Consider the following 13912-nt stretch of genomic DNA (forward strand, 5'->3'; position numbering starts at 1 on the left):
TTAATTTTTACCTAATTCACTGCACAATTGTTCCGAAATGTGTATTTGAGCGTGCATTTTGAGAAGAAACTCAAAGTCCGAAGAATAATCGCACTTGCCACACTGCCACAGCTTCTCATTTGACCTCGCGACAGAAGAAGATGCAGATTTACCTAGCTGTGTTTGCAGGTGAGTTATGAGGTGTTCGTTAAATTTGTCAATAAAATAGGTTGTATAATCGCACTTAGGACACTTGTGAGTCTTCTCGGAATGTTCACCCATGTGGAGATCAAATAGTTTAGTGGTACTCGCTGTAAACTGGCAAACTGAGCAGGTATAAAGTGCAGCTTCTTGGTCGTGGCATTTTACATGAGCGTTCAAGGACTTTCTGTTAGCAAACGCCAGGTCACACTTTTTACATTTCCACTTCATGGTAGGCTTGTTGAATTCTTCTTCAGGATGGGATTTATTAAAGTGGTCTTGTAAATGTTCAGCAACAAAAGATCTGAAGTCACACTCGGTACATTTGAGGGAACGAGCGTCAGGATGTCCGTTTATGTGAGCATCTAGTTGTACAGCACTGTGTGTGGAGTAATCACAGAAGTGACAGGTGTTCTGCTTCTCACTACCGTGACATTGTTCGTGAAAGATAAGAGTTTTTAGGCTACCGGTTGCAAAGTGACATTTGCTGCATTTCCAGGGTTTTTCTTGGGCGTGTTTGTCGTTGATGTGTTGTCTGAGACTTAGTTTCTTTCGTGTTGTAAAATCGCACAATTCACAGTCATAAAAGTTCTTTTTGTGCTTACGAGATGACTTTTTTGGGACCTTCAAATCATCGCAGACCTCTTCTGGTAGCACTTCTTCAAACTTTAAATTGTCCTCACCCTCTTGTGGTAACACTTCCTTAACCTTGTCAATACCTTCTTCTTGATCATGAAATTTGGCGTGAGCCTCTAGAGTTCTTTTACAAGTAAACGCAAGAGGACATCTATCACATTTCCAGGGATTATCAGCAGTACTGCTGTCTGCATGAGCTACTCCCAAGTGGTGGTACAAATTCTTTTCGATACAAGAAATAAAATCACACTCGGGACATCCGTAGGTTGGCTGGTCTCCGGGATGTCCCTTGATGTGGGCATCCAGTTGAATGAGACTGATGGTGGAGTAATCACAGAACTCACACAGATACAGATGATGAGAAGTGTGGCACTTGTTGTGCTTGTCTAGGCTGCTTCTTTTGGTAGTTGTGAAGTGGCATTTGTTGCACTTCCAGGGCTTTTCCTTGGCGTGTTTGGTATTGCAGTGATGTCTAAGTTTCAGCTTTAAATGAGTTCTAAAAGTACATAAAATGTTCAAATCACACTTGATGATATTCTTATGGGTCTTTTTGCGCTTACGTGAAGATTCCCCTCCTTGAGAAGTACTTTTTCTTTTTAATGACGCTCGAGTTCGCAATGCTATCCAAGAAATATGTTTGTGAGTAGCCATAACCAGCTCAATAGTGTTTTTATCATCAGGCTCAACCTTTACTGATTGCCCAGCAACTGGGGCTACAGAAGGATTTAATGATGAGTCCAGTGAGTCCACTACAGGAGGATGGAATACAGTGTAACCAGCTTGCTTTTCCTCTGTTTTCATAACAAGGTTCCCATTCTGAGGGTTTACAGAGTAACCAGGATCAGGATCCTCAGATTTAACAGGACACTCCACATGTCTCATAACCTTGTCTAGCGGGATCAGGGTTAGTTTCCTGTGAGTTACAGGAACATTCTAGCAACTCTGTCTTCACATGGTAAGATAGATCAACACACTCAGTCTTAATATCACACTCAATCTTAATATCTGGAGCAACACTAGGAGCTTTCTTGGAGTTATCATCATCGTGAGTGTTTCCTGAGTCATCGATCATACTGAATGATAAATGGTTAGAATATCGAACTTGAAATTAAAACTTACAAATCAAGCATTGGTGTACATTATAATCTAGATGTTTTCTCGGAATTTCATTAAAAAATGCACACCAGATATAATACCCGATACGGCTTTGGTAACTAAGTTAATTCATCAGATGATAAGACGATGAAGCACCATTTAAAAGCAGGTCCTTTAAAATTCTAAATTGGAAAATACATTGGATTTTGAATAAAACGTTTCATTTTTGTTATCTCGTAAAATAATTGGATATTATTATTACCTATTTTGAATAATATATCACCTAAAATGAGGTGCACAAAAAATTTACACCCCCAAAATTACTTAAAAAATTCTTTCTAAAATAACTTAAGCCATGTTCCAATAAAATAAATAAGTTAGGTAAAAACTAATGAAATAAAATTATCGCCCCTGTCAAAATAAGATGTTCCCTCAAACATCAACCAAACTTAAAAACAATCGTTTGTCAAAGTGAGCATTGCTATTAATATCAAAACCTTCACATTTCTCTGACAAAACCTTCTGTCTAACCCTCCTTACCGCATTGATCCAAATTTCCTGCTCCTCGAGATCAGCGAGCAAAACCTTCACACACCCTACACCACATTCCATACCATGTCTAGCAGTCAGGTAAAGACTGCTGACCCCAGTGGGGAGGAACACACAGAATCTGGTGGCTAGCTGGCGGAGCTCTTCGTTCTCAGACTGACAGTGCAACAAAGCACTGGCTAAGAGTCTGGAAGTGAGAATTATGTTGTGGGGTAGTTTCTGTATTTTGTAGAAATAGGATAGGAGTTTAGTGTTGCAGGTGTCGAATCTCAGGTTCTGGTCAAGTGTTTGCAGTAAGGAAGAGTTGTTAGTGGAGATGTTGTAAGTAACAGTTAGAATCATGCAGATGTGAGCGTATTTATCAGCGTTATCAGAGAGGAATTGGAGAATGTGCGGAGGAACGTTAAAATCTGGTATAATGGAATGTTTGTTGAGAATCTCAAACACGCAGTTCGCTAAATAGTTGCTTACGTAGCGGTACTCTTGGTTCGTCAGTCCATCCAACAACCAAATCAACCCCATGTAGTCTACATTTGTATAAAAATCATCGTTAAGAGAGCTCCAGAATATTTCAGTCAGTTGTGGGCAATGATTTTGAATATGAGCAAACGCGGACATGTAGTCTTTACTCACAATAAACCAAACTCCAAGATAATCTAGAATACTTGAAGGATATTTTCGAGAACCAGACCCATGCTCATTTATCTCTAAAACTTTGCCGATAACAGCATCACTCAAAACATCTTTTCTCCGGAGTGCCACATAAATCTGTAAAACCAGCGAAATGTTGATATCGAGCATCTCCTCAATACTCAGTATTTCCGTCATATCTTCAATAACATCAGACTCCACCAAGTCACCATCACTTTTACTGGACTCCAGAATAAACATCAGGACTCCATTAACTTTGTTATGAGACGAACTTGTCAGCTCCCGGGCCCCTCTTCTGACAAACTCCCTCAGCTTGTCTTCATGACAAACTAACACTACAGTTCGAGCAGCCACACTTCGTATTTTGTAGATCGGGGACGAGAGGAGATTGTAAAGACATTCCCCCAAGAAATCATCTCTATCTGTGGTATCTGGGTAGAGTTTGGAGGATATCATCAGAGAGAGGAAGATAGTTGGACAGGTTTTAGTACCAGATGAGTGCTTCTGTAGGTTACTCAGTACTTGTTGGTAAATTCCTCTGTAGTGCTGTTTTAACTCCCCTATTGATAGGCTAGACCTGTGAAATATAGTAAGTTTATTTCATAGATTCGAAATTTTGTAAAGAAGTAAGGAGCATGGTATTCCAAATTTGTTAATTGAAACACAAAATATTAAAATTAAATTGATCTCTGGTTGGACAATGAGAAGTATTTAAATAAGACGTATAAAACAAAAAGGAACTAAAAATAAAACCTGTATCCACAATCAAACTCAGAGTTGAGATGGCCCAGAATGTAGTTCAGCAACTCAGCAAAGAGAAGAAAACTGGCGTTTCTGACTACCCAGAACGAGTGTATGAATCCAGAGTAACAAAGTTTGCAGATCTGAAGATATTGTTCATATGATATAATTAAAACAGGATGTCATGAAAAGTATCGTCACAGTGACACAACATTTTTCTTGGAACACGTTAATCCGCAATCAAATTATCAGTGTTATGAGTTATCATAGTGGAAATTGTTTCCAAGAATATAGGTTCCGGAATCTAGCTGATCCGGTTTTATTTTGATCCTGTTTTATCTTTATCCGGTTTTACTTGGGTCGGAATTATTCACAGTAAACCGAAATAATATTTGTTTTTAAAAAGAAAGCTGGCTCGGACCTGATCAGAGAAAGGAATCAAGTGATGTCTGAGTTTAGCGGAGGACAAAACAAGTCTCAACATGTGTAGAGAGTGTACCTGAACCAGGTCCTCAGTCTCAGTACATTCCTCAGGGTAAGGAATGTTGGCTGCTTCCAGCAACTTCGTTACAGTTTCATGGGTCAGGTGCAGGTTATTACACTGTAACACTGCTTCTATCGCTTCAGGGAGTCCAGCACTGCGTCTTGATAAAGATGACGCTGAAGTGGGTGAGATATTATCAGTATACAATTAATATACATTATACATGTGACATTTGTATTGAAACGCGGCGGGTTTTACTAAATGAAGACCTTAAATGTCTCAATCATAATCATTTTTAAACCCTTAAAACAGGAAGCACCCTCTTAAATTGAGAGAATCTCCAATAAAATAGTAAATAAAATCCAGAAAACTAAAGGACATACAAGTAGGTGTATGTAAGACGTTAAGAAGAGTGGTGACCCAGCGTGAAGGTAGCTCGTGTGTAGGTGGGTGAGAGGAGGTTCTGACTGAGATCACCTTCAGTGTCTCACACAAAGCTTTTATTACTGATCTATGTCTGCACCTGATAGATAAAAGTTTAACAAACGAACAATTTCTATGGCAAACGTTTATCCTATATAATACTATAATACTTTTGACTATAATACTTTTGACTTTGTTCAAGAAATAAAAGTAAATAATGATATGAGGATGCCGCAAAACTTTTTCTCAAAATTACGATGGAAGTTACCTGAAGACACATTTCAAGCAGACATCCCCAATAGAGTAAAGATCAGAGACAAATGTGCTCCCATCTATCAAGTAACCCTCCATAGTTGAATCAACTAGCGCACCACAAGTGCCACTAAGCAGCTCTAACAAACTAGCAATAGCATTCCAAACTGTCTGTCCAGCATTCTTACAAAACGTTTCATCTCCACCTGTAGCTGTTTGTATGATAACAAACGTCTCCTCAAAGGACGGAGCAGTGTAAACCTGATCACTTTCAATGTCTCTGTGTGATATCATGTCGAGGAAAATGTTGATAAGGCAGATGGAGACCCTGGTGATGGAGACAATGTTTTGTGTGGACATGTTGGATAGTTCAGTCTTTAGAGGTGATACTTTACAGGGGATATCGGTCTGTAATATGTTTTGGAGACCTGTTACTTTCTCTATTTCATCCATGAAACTGGTGAGAAAATCGGTTGTGTCACTTGTATCTTTGATATCATGTCTATTTGACTTCTCTTTGATAAAGAAATGCTTGTTGATCTTCTTAGCTAACGAACAGACATCATTATCATTATGCTTCATTAGTTCCAATATCTGTTCCTGCAGCTTTTCTCGTTGCAAAACTGTCAAACTTTCTTTGTCTAAGTTGCTCAACAAAAAGAAGTTCAGAGCTGTAACTATCGAATGATAAGGGGCTTCTATGTAGGTGTTTTCCAGAAAAAGCTTCACCAGGGGAGTGATAGTTTTATCCTTCGATTTAACTAAAGGTTTGAGACTCTGAAAGGAAGCGATGGCGTGAACTCTGACGGTAGGGCAGGGTATTGTTAGGAGGTTCTTGTAGGTTGTAACAATGAAGTCGTTATCTGTAAAGTCCTGCATGTTTCTGGAGATGAGTGTGATAAGAGAACTCTGTACTTCTGATGAGCTCGACTTATTTAGCTGAAACAAACATTGTGATGGGCTAAGATCTAGATGATATCATAGAAAATTCAGTTTTCAGCTTAATTGCACAATATCTATTAAAACGACCGAATAAATTTACCGAATCCAAAAATTAAAATTACCTGTGAAGAAAGCAGTTTTTGATGCAGATCTTCTTTGAAACAAGGGTAGAATGTCTCAAAGAGGAAAACTTTTCCCTGATCAGATATATCACCACTATCTATCATCTTGAAAACATTTTCTTTCAGATCATCGGGAAAAATTTCCCGTTTAGTGAAGAAGGGTGACATATAATCAGACAGAATTCTCGAGAAAACAGGATTCGTACCAACACAGGAAACACAGATTCTCAGAAGGGTGACAAAGTTTTCTTTGTTCATTTTCTTGCATAGAAGAGTTTTTATGGCTTTGAGATTGTTGTGGTCCAATCGGTTGTATCCCAGGTGACCAACAAGACTCTTTAAAGTAGAGGACACGATCGCAGTTTCTAAGAACTTAGATTCGCTCAAGAACAAGTTAAGGAATGAAATTGTCTTCCTGCTGTACCATGGTCCAAGAGAAATATCCTCGACCCTTTGTATGAGTTCTGGTTCAATTGTCAGACAGGATTGTATTATATCCTCACAAACGTTTGACACATTCAATCCACGATCATCGTAAAAGAGAGTTACCAAAACAAATACCGCTGGTACAATCTCTTTGAATTCAAAGCAACGGTGTTTTCTCAGACACATTCGAATCGAGTCTAGGTGTACAAATTGATACCACACAACATTTTCTCTGACTTTCTCAACACTGTCCTGGAGCATCATCAACACGACCTCTCGATCGGACTCAGAGAATTTGCAAGATTTCAGGAGGCAATTTTTCCACCATGCAATCAAATATTGATTTCCAGAGAAAAATTTCAAACTAAAGTCGTGTTCAGTTTTAGGGGAACTGTTGTGATATTCTATATTGATAAAAATAACAAGTGGTATGATGAGGATCATGACATCGCGTGGAAGCTGTTTTGTAGCCAACAAAAATGACATCAACTGTTCTGATGTGGTATTTAAATGACTGATATCGAATGTATCAGACAGCTTAGATTTCAAGAACAAGTGTAAGCCATGACAACTGACACTTAGCAATGTAACTTCTTCCAAGCTCTTATTACTATTTGTCAAAATATTCTGACAGTTTTTGTCTAACGAATGAACGATAAGCTGGACCAGAGAGACATCAAGAGTAAGTTTCTTACTTTTGAAACACTCAGTTAGAGGTTCACTTAGATAAAGCAACTGGGACGATGTGCTACTTTTTAGCAGTTCTGTAAACCAACCCAAATCTTTTGAGCTTTTTAATCTCTCGGTTATCTTCTTACGTTCATTTGACGTGTAAAGCTTGCCAAGGTCTACATCCATCTATACACTTATTGAAGTATTACCAACAATGAGATGTGTATCCAGTCACTGTGATTCACATTGATTTGATCATGTAATATTCACAACAGAACCATCTTTACTTCCCCAGCAGACGTTTGTCGAATTCTGTTTTCTTACAATGGTTAGATTTGATTAAGAATATTACAAATTTGTATTCAAATTTAAAAGAATTGAAAGGCAAATTCAATTTCAAGGAATGGAAGATTACTTAATATCCAAGAAAAACTTTCCAATTAGTCAATTAGTCAGAAAAGCATGAGTGTGCATAATATAATTGATCAAATTATTCTTTTAACATAAAAATCAAACATCTTAATTACATCAAAAATCTGTCAATTTCATCAAATCATTAACAAACAATTTCATAAGGTATAAAAACATGCAACCATGTGAGCTGAACTGCAACTTAGAGGATTGTAGGACAAAGGTGGTAGACGGGACTCTAAATCGTATACAAAATTATGAACCTTTGGTAGATCTTATCATTTGCTCAATCATATCCCATTGGTCGGGGGTAATTTCAGATAATCCATTAAACATTCCACCCATATAGTTTGCTAATCCTCCGTCAAAGTCGATTCGCTGGCCTGTCAACCATGAAGATGCAGGGTGAACAAGATAGCAGGCTAAATTAGCCAATTCCTCAACCTCCCCCTCACGTCCAACAGGAACTTGATCGACCATCTTATTAGTTCCCTCTCCACCTGGATCAAGTCTGGAGAAAGCTCCTTTTGTATAGATTGGTCCGGGTCCAATACTGTTCATCCTAATACCATATCGTCCCCACTCTGATGCTAGTGAGTGTGTCATTGCATCAACTCCGGCTTTTGCACAAGCAGATGGTAGCACAAATCCTGTTCCTTTAAATCCAGAGACGGTTATGTTAAGAAATGTTCCTCCTGAAATAAGATATGTTTAAAGAGATCATCCCTTAAACTAATCATATTAGTTTACATAATTCTAAATTTATAGCATGTAATATAATAAGCTTGCTCTAACCTGTCTTTTCTTCAATCATCTTTTTACCAAATGCTGATGTTACATTGAATGTACCCTGCAGTACAATGCTTGTTACAGCATTAAAGCCTTTAGCTGACAGTCTCTCTGATGCCCCTATCAAGATTCTAAAAAAAGTGCGATGAGATTGGATTTTGACACTAGAAGTGCGATTTTCACGAAATGTACTCCCCACCCCCCCCCCCCCCCCCCTCCAGCCTGCAAGATTTCTTGCCCCACAAATTATTTTCTATTTAAAAAGATTTCGCGAGTCCCTTTGTAAGCGAGAAGTATGTCACTATTATTGGATCCATAAATAACGAAAAATTAACGTGCGTATTTTCATGAATTATATTATGTTACATATTGTAATTATGGTAAGCCTCACGTAGCACGATGGTTGAGGGCGCGCTCGTCAAGCAGTTGACTCGGGTTCGAGTCTCGTCAGCGGTCATTCTTTTGGCAATTATTAATTATTTTACTAAAATTATCATCAGAGCACCTTGTAATATACGTTATCCGATAGATTATACTGTTCGTACTTCATCTAGAGAACTAAGAGACTGAGAAGACCGGCATTTAAGGATTTGTCCGGGGAAGGCCTCGTTCACACTGGAACATGTCAAATTATTGTAAACGGAGTTATCTGGTAATGTTTGTTTTGTTTATGGCTAGAATTTAGAATGGAATCAATGTGATGAGGATCCAGAGTTAATTACCTGCTAGGATTAATAAGTCAGTTCTCCAGTTGAAGAGACCCTTTCTCAAACTTTTAATGAAGAAATATTCACTATGCCTATGGCAGTATCAAGTATATTCTGAGAAAGAATATAGCCAGGAATAGTACCTCCTTTAATGGTAACCATAGTAACTATAGTAACCACTGTGAATCTTGATCTTATAACAACTAGTATCCTTTAAGACTTAGACAGTACAGTGAATAAACACGCTGAAAAGCGATGAAAATGCAAGCGCGCGACCGAATATGTAGTGCTGAAAGAGGGTGCCGAAATCTCGCGGAGAATCTCACGATATTGTGAGCCTAGCTATGAGATTTAAACGAAACTCGCAAAAATCTGGCAAAAATCTCGCGCGCGTTACGTCGAAGTTTTCACGCTATAAACAAGTGATAAAATACACGTTAAGAGTATAAAATACATGTTAAGTTCCTAATTCCCTCAACTTTTAAGTTAAACTTTTTCTGTTTCCTCATTTATTTACAAATTTTGTGCGATGAGTCCGGCTCGCAATCTCGCATAAATCTTGAGCTGGGCTCTGATGGGGCAATGAAGTTTCCTGCTGCATTATTTACAACAGCATTTGGAATTCCATGATCTTCTACAAATTGATCTGCCACAGCAGAAACCTGCAAGACAGTAATATTATGTAAAGTGATAGAAAAAGTAATTTGTCATGAAGTTTTGTCTAACGAATGAACGATAAGCTGGACCAGAGAGACATCAAGAGTAAGTTTCTTACTTTTGAAACACTCAGTTAGAGGTTCACTTAGATAAAGCAACTGGGACGATGTGCTACTTTTTAGCAGTTCTGTAAACCAACCCAAATCTTTTGAGCTTTTTAATCTCTCGGTTATCTTCTTACGTTCATTTGACGTGTAAAGCTTGCCAAGGTCTACATCCATCTATACACTTATTGAAGTATTACCAACAATGAGATGTGTATCCAGTCACTGTGATTCACATTGATTTGATCATGTAATATTCACAACAGAACCATCTTTACTTCCCCAGCAGACGTTTGTCGAATTCTGTTTTCTTACAATGGTTAGATTTGATTAAGAATATTACAAATTTGTATTCAAATTTAAAAGAATTGAAAGGCAAATTCAATTTCAAGGAATGGAAGATTACTTAATATCCAAGAAAAACTTTCCAATTAGTCAATTAGTCAGAAAAGCATGAGTGTGCATAATATAATTGATCAAATTATTCTTTTAACATAAAAATCAAACATCTTAATTACATCAAAAATCTGTCAATTTCATCAAATCATTAACAAACAATTTCATAAGGTATAAAAACATGCAACCATGTGAGCTGAACTGCAACTTAGAGGATTGTAGGACAAAGGTGGTAGACGGGACTCTAAAATCTAAATCGTATACAAAATTATGAACCTTTGGTAGATCTTATCATTTGCTCAATCATATCCCATTGGTCGGGGGTAATTTCAGATAATCCATTAAACATTCCACCCATATAGTTTGCTAATCCTCCGTCAAAGTCGATTCGCTGGCCTGTCAACCATGAAGATGCAGGGTGAACAAGATAGCAGGCTAAATTAGCCAATTCCTCAACCTCCCCCACACGTCCAACAGGAACTTGATCGACCATCTTATTAGTTCCCTCTCCACCTGGATCAAGTCTGGAGAAAGCTCCTTTTGTATAGATTGGTCCGGGTCCAATACTGTTCATCCTAATACCATATCGTCCCCACTCTGATGCTAGTGAGTGTGTCATTGCATCAACTCCGGCTTTTGCACAAGCAGATGGTAGCACAAATCCTGTTCCTTTAAATCCAGAGACGGTTATGTTAAGAAATGTTCCTCCTGAAATAAGATATGTTTAAAGAGATCATCCCTTAAACTAATCATATTAGTTTACATAATTCTAAATTTATAGCATGTAATATAATCAGCTTGCTCTAACCTGTCTTTTCTTCAATCATCTTTTTACCAAATGCTGATGTTACATTGAATGTACCCTGCAGTACAATGCTTGTTACAGCATTAAAGCCTTTAGCTGACAGTCTCTCTGATGGGGCAATGAAGTTTCCTGCTGCATTATTTACAACAGCATTTGGAATTCCATGATCTTCTACAAATTGATCTGCCACAGCAGAAACCTGCAAGACAGTAATATTATGTAAAGTGATAGAAAAAGTAATTTGTCATGAAGTTTAAAAAATATAAATTGTTGTCATTCTTCCATACGTCTCGATCATAGGGTATGCTGATAACTATTTTATGACCAAAAATTAAGTATTTATGCTTCATTAAACAGCAACTGCTTACCTTTTCATGATCCCTGATGTCCATTGAATAATAAAAAACTTCATTTTTGGTTATTTCACTGATTTCTGATGATGTATCTTGAAGGGCTTGTACATTTCTACTGGCAATGCACACTTTGGCGCCCTAAATTAGACAGCATTGTTGCCATGCCTTTTCCAAGACCTGTGGCTCCACCAGTCACCAAAATAGTTTGACCTGAAATTTTTGTTAATATTCTTTTACAGTACAATCAATCAAATATAAAGACAGTAATGTTCCGACATATTGACTCCTACTATTCCATGAGGGAGAAGGTATGTTGATAATTTAAGAATTACCTTTAAAGCAATCAGCAGCCAGCATTGGCTGTTTGAAAGCAGGAAAGTGAACATGCTGTGGATTGGTCTTTATGCCCCTCGTCAGTAGTTGATAGGACACTGAAGTAGATAATTTCCGAAACATAGCTAGAAAGTTTTAGTCAGGGAAACACAAGCAAATTGTTAATTATTAATAGTTTCGTCTATTGCAGTCAGAAAGTCTGTTTTTCCTGTCTAATTGAATTTCGGCCATGGCCCTTTTGGTACATGTACAGCTATCAATATAGCATAGCTTAGGCAGGCACAACCTCAAATCCATATGCACTCGTGTCATTTTCGAAGCAATGAGTGCATCCAACGATCACACTTTCGTTTGGTTTCTGACCTTCGTTCAACCAAATCAGTCGGAATTGAACCCCTGTCTGACTGTCTGTATAAGAGACGCTCGTGTAAACCACTACACTAACCGACAAACAAATTCATAGTCTAATGTTTGAAGAGAATTGACTCTGGGTAACTTCTATTATAATATAAATTTAAATTTTCAACTATGTCAAAGAAAATGTCACATCAGGTGTAAGATTGAACTATTTAAGTAATAAAATAGTAAAACAAATTTTATTTTATACCCACAATCAATTCATATTTAGTTTGACCATTGTTAATGATCTGGCCCGGCGCGCGCTACTTCGTAGCACTTGCCAACATTTCGAGAAGAAAGCGGCGCGCGCTACTTCGAAATTTAGACGAGTAACATCCGTCAAATATTTAGTTCAAATATTTAAAGTCAAAATAACCATTTCACATAAGTGGTTATATTATAATAAAATAATTTGTGATAAATTGATAAATTAATTTACACTCAAAAATGAACAAAATATACACAATTTTTACCTAGTGCAACACTGGCTCAGCGCGCGGCTGATCGAAAAAGTTTGGTTTGCATTTACTAACTACAGTGTACAGCGTACCAAACTAATGCCTTTCATTGCTTTATAAAAAAATAACTTACTGAATCTTTTAATACTAGACACATTTTAATTCAGATGTTGTTTAATGAGTTAACCACAAAAATGTTCAAATTATGTAGGAGGGTAAAGGACACAATTGCTAGTAGTGCTTCTTTGAGCCCGGAAAGAAGCGCAGGAAGTCCAGACTGTTGACTGGCAGCAGTAAAGTAAGCAGTTAAAACACAAAGTAATAATATAATATTATTATATAATAATATAATATAAAAGTTTTAATAAATATAAGGCAGAAACACCTCATAGCAAGTAGAAAAAATGGCACTAGTCTTTTTTACAGATAGGTTACCTAAATGAGTCACAAGAGGATATTATATCATGAAGTTTGATAAGTGTCTCTTTGGTGTGATAATCCTCCAGAATTTTAAGAGGATGCTATGAAATCTATGTAAAGATGAAAGTGGTATTATAACATACTAACGAAAGGACCAATACAAGTTACTTCGCAACTCATCTACAATGTGATAATTCACATAAATACTGTACAGACAACAGATATTACCAGTTCAAATAGGTAACTGGAAAATGGAATCAAAAGGAACTAATAAATGCCCGAATGCGGAAAACATAATGACCAGAAATAAAGTTGATATACGTTTTTATAAATGATACTCGTAACTATTTGTTTCAAACCTAACATTATCTCGGCGCATGGATCGGTGAGTTATAAACCTACAACACAAGTTGCATTTTCATTTTGCACGTTGACTGGCACGCCAATCTAAATGCGGGCGCTCTTTTCACTTTTCGAGCTTTTTTTATGATTATGATACTGATAGTTATGTATAAAACTATAGTTCAAATCAGATTCTTTCACGAAAACCGGAGGTCCTGTATGCTACAGAATCGTGATGTGATTTAAAAGTAAATTATGTTATTTTAAGCTAAAATCGGATAATTAAGTGAAATAAAGTGTCCTTATCTATGATCTAGGGACTTATCAGTATGATTTATGATTTAAATAACTTATTTGGCTAAAAAATAGAAATCGAATAAAGTGGTTGCTTTTGTGTTGTGTAGTTTTGTGAGGTGTTATTTGTATTCGATTTGTTTGTAGCGTTTACGTAATAAGGGACTATCGCACTTAACTTGAGTAATACTGAGGAGAACGTACTTGATTATTCATAGATTTGTATGTGAATTTTGAATGTTGTATAGAGTTATGAAATCTCATTGATTTA

The 13912-nt window shown here is 37.1% G+C and overlaps 4 protein-coding genes across 4 annotated transcripts; all 4 read right to left on the bottom strand.

The window, feature by feature from the left end:
• On the bottom strand, positions 1-1698 carry LOC134826867 (zinc finger protein 816-like). Its single transcript, XM_063839370.1, has one exon. The coding sequence runs from the start codon at positions 1696-1698 to the stop codon at positions 1-3; it is 1698 nt and encodes a 565-aa protein (XP_063695440.1).
• A 354-nt stretch (positions 1699-2052) lies between these two features.
• LOC134811999 (uncharacterized) lies at positions 2053-7746 on the bottom strand. Its single transcript, XM_063819173.1, has 6 exons — positions 6076-7746; positions 5028-5950; positions 4720-4859; positions 4274-4512; positions 3865-3995; positions 2053-3688 (listed from the first exon to the last, which is right to left on the bottom strand). Exons 1-6 carry the CDS (start codon positions 7357-7359, stop codon positions 2344-2346), a joined length of 4062 nt encoding a protein of 1353 aa, XP_063675243.1. The 5' UTR covers positions 7360-7746; the 3' UTR covers positions 2053-2343.
• Positions 7747-7839: 93 nt separating this feature from the next.
• On the bottom strand, positions 7840-8481 carry LOC134812000 (2,4-dienoyl-CoA reductase [(3E)-enoyl-CoA-producing], mitochondrial-like). Its single transcript, XM_063819174.1, has 2 exons — positions 8380-8481; positions 7840-8279 (listed from the first exon to the last, which is right to left on the bottom strand). Exons 1-2 carry the CDS (start codon positions 8396-8398, stop codon positions 7840-7842), a joined length of 459 nt encoding a protein of 152 aa, XP_063675244.1. The 5' UTR covers positions 8399-8481.
• Positions 8482-10223: 1742 nt separating this feature from the next.
• On the bottom strand, positions 10224-11855 carry LOC134812001 (2,4-dienoyl-CoA reductase [(3E)-enoyl-CoA-producing], mitochondrial-like). Its single transcript, XM_063819175.1, has 4 exons — positions 11728-11855; positions 11411-11605; positions 11046-11241; positions 10224-10945 (listed from the first exon to the last, which is right to left on the bottom strand). Exons 2-4 carry the CDS (start codon positions 11432-11434, stop codon positions 10506-10508), a joined length of 660 nt encoding a protein of 219 aa, XP_063675245.1. The 5' UTR covers positions 11435-11605; positions 11728-11855; the 3' UTR covers positions 10224-10505.
• Positions 11856-13912: the final 2057 nt, after the last annotated feature.

The sequence above is a fragment of the Bolinopsis microptera genome, chromosome 2 (assembly GCF_026151205.1).
Source record: "Bolinopsis microptera isolate Bmic1 chromosome 2, MBARI_Bmic_1.0, whole genome shotgun sequence".
NCBI lineage: Eukaryota > Metazoa > Ctenophora > Tentaculata > Lobata > Bolinopsidae > Bolinopsis > Bolinopsis microptera.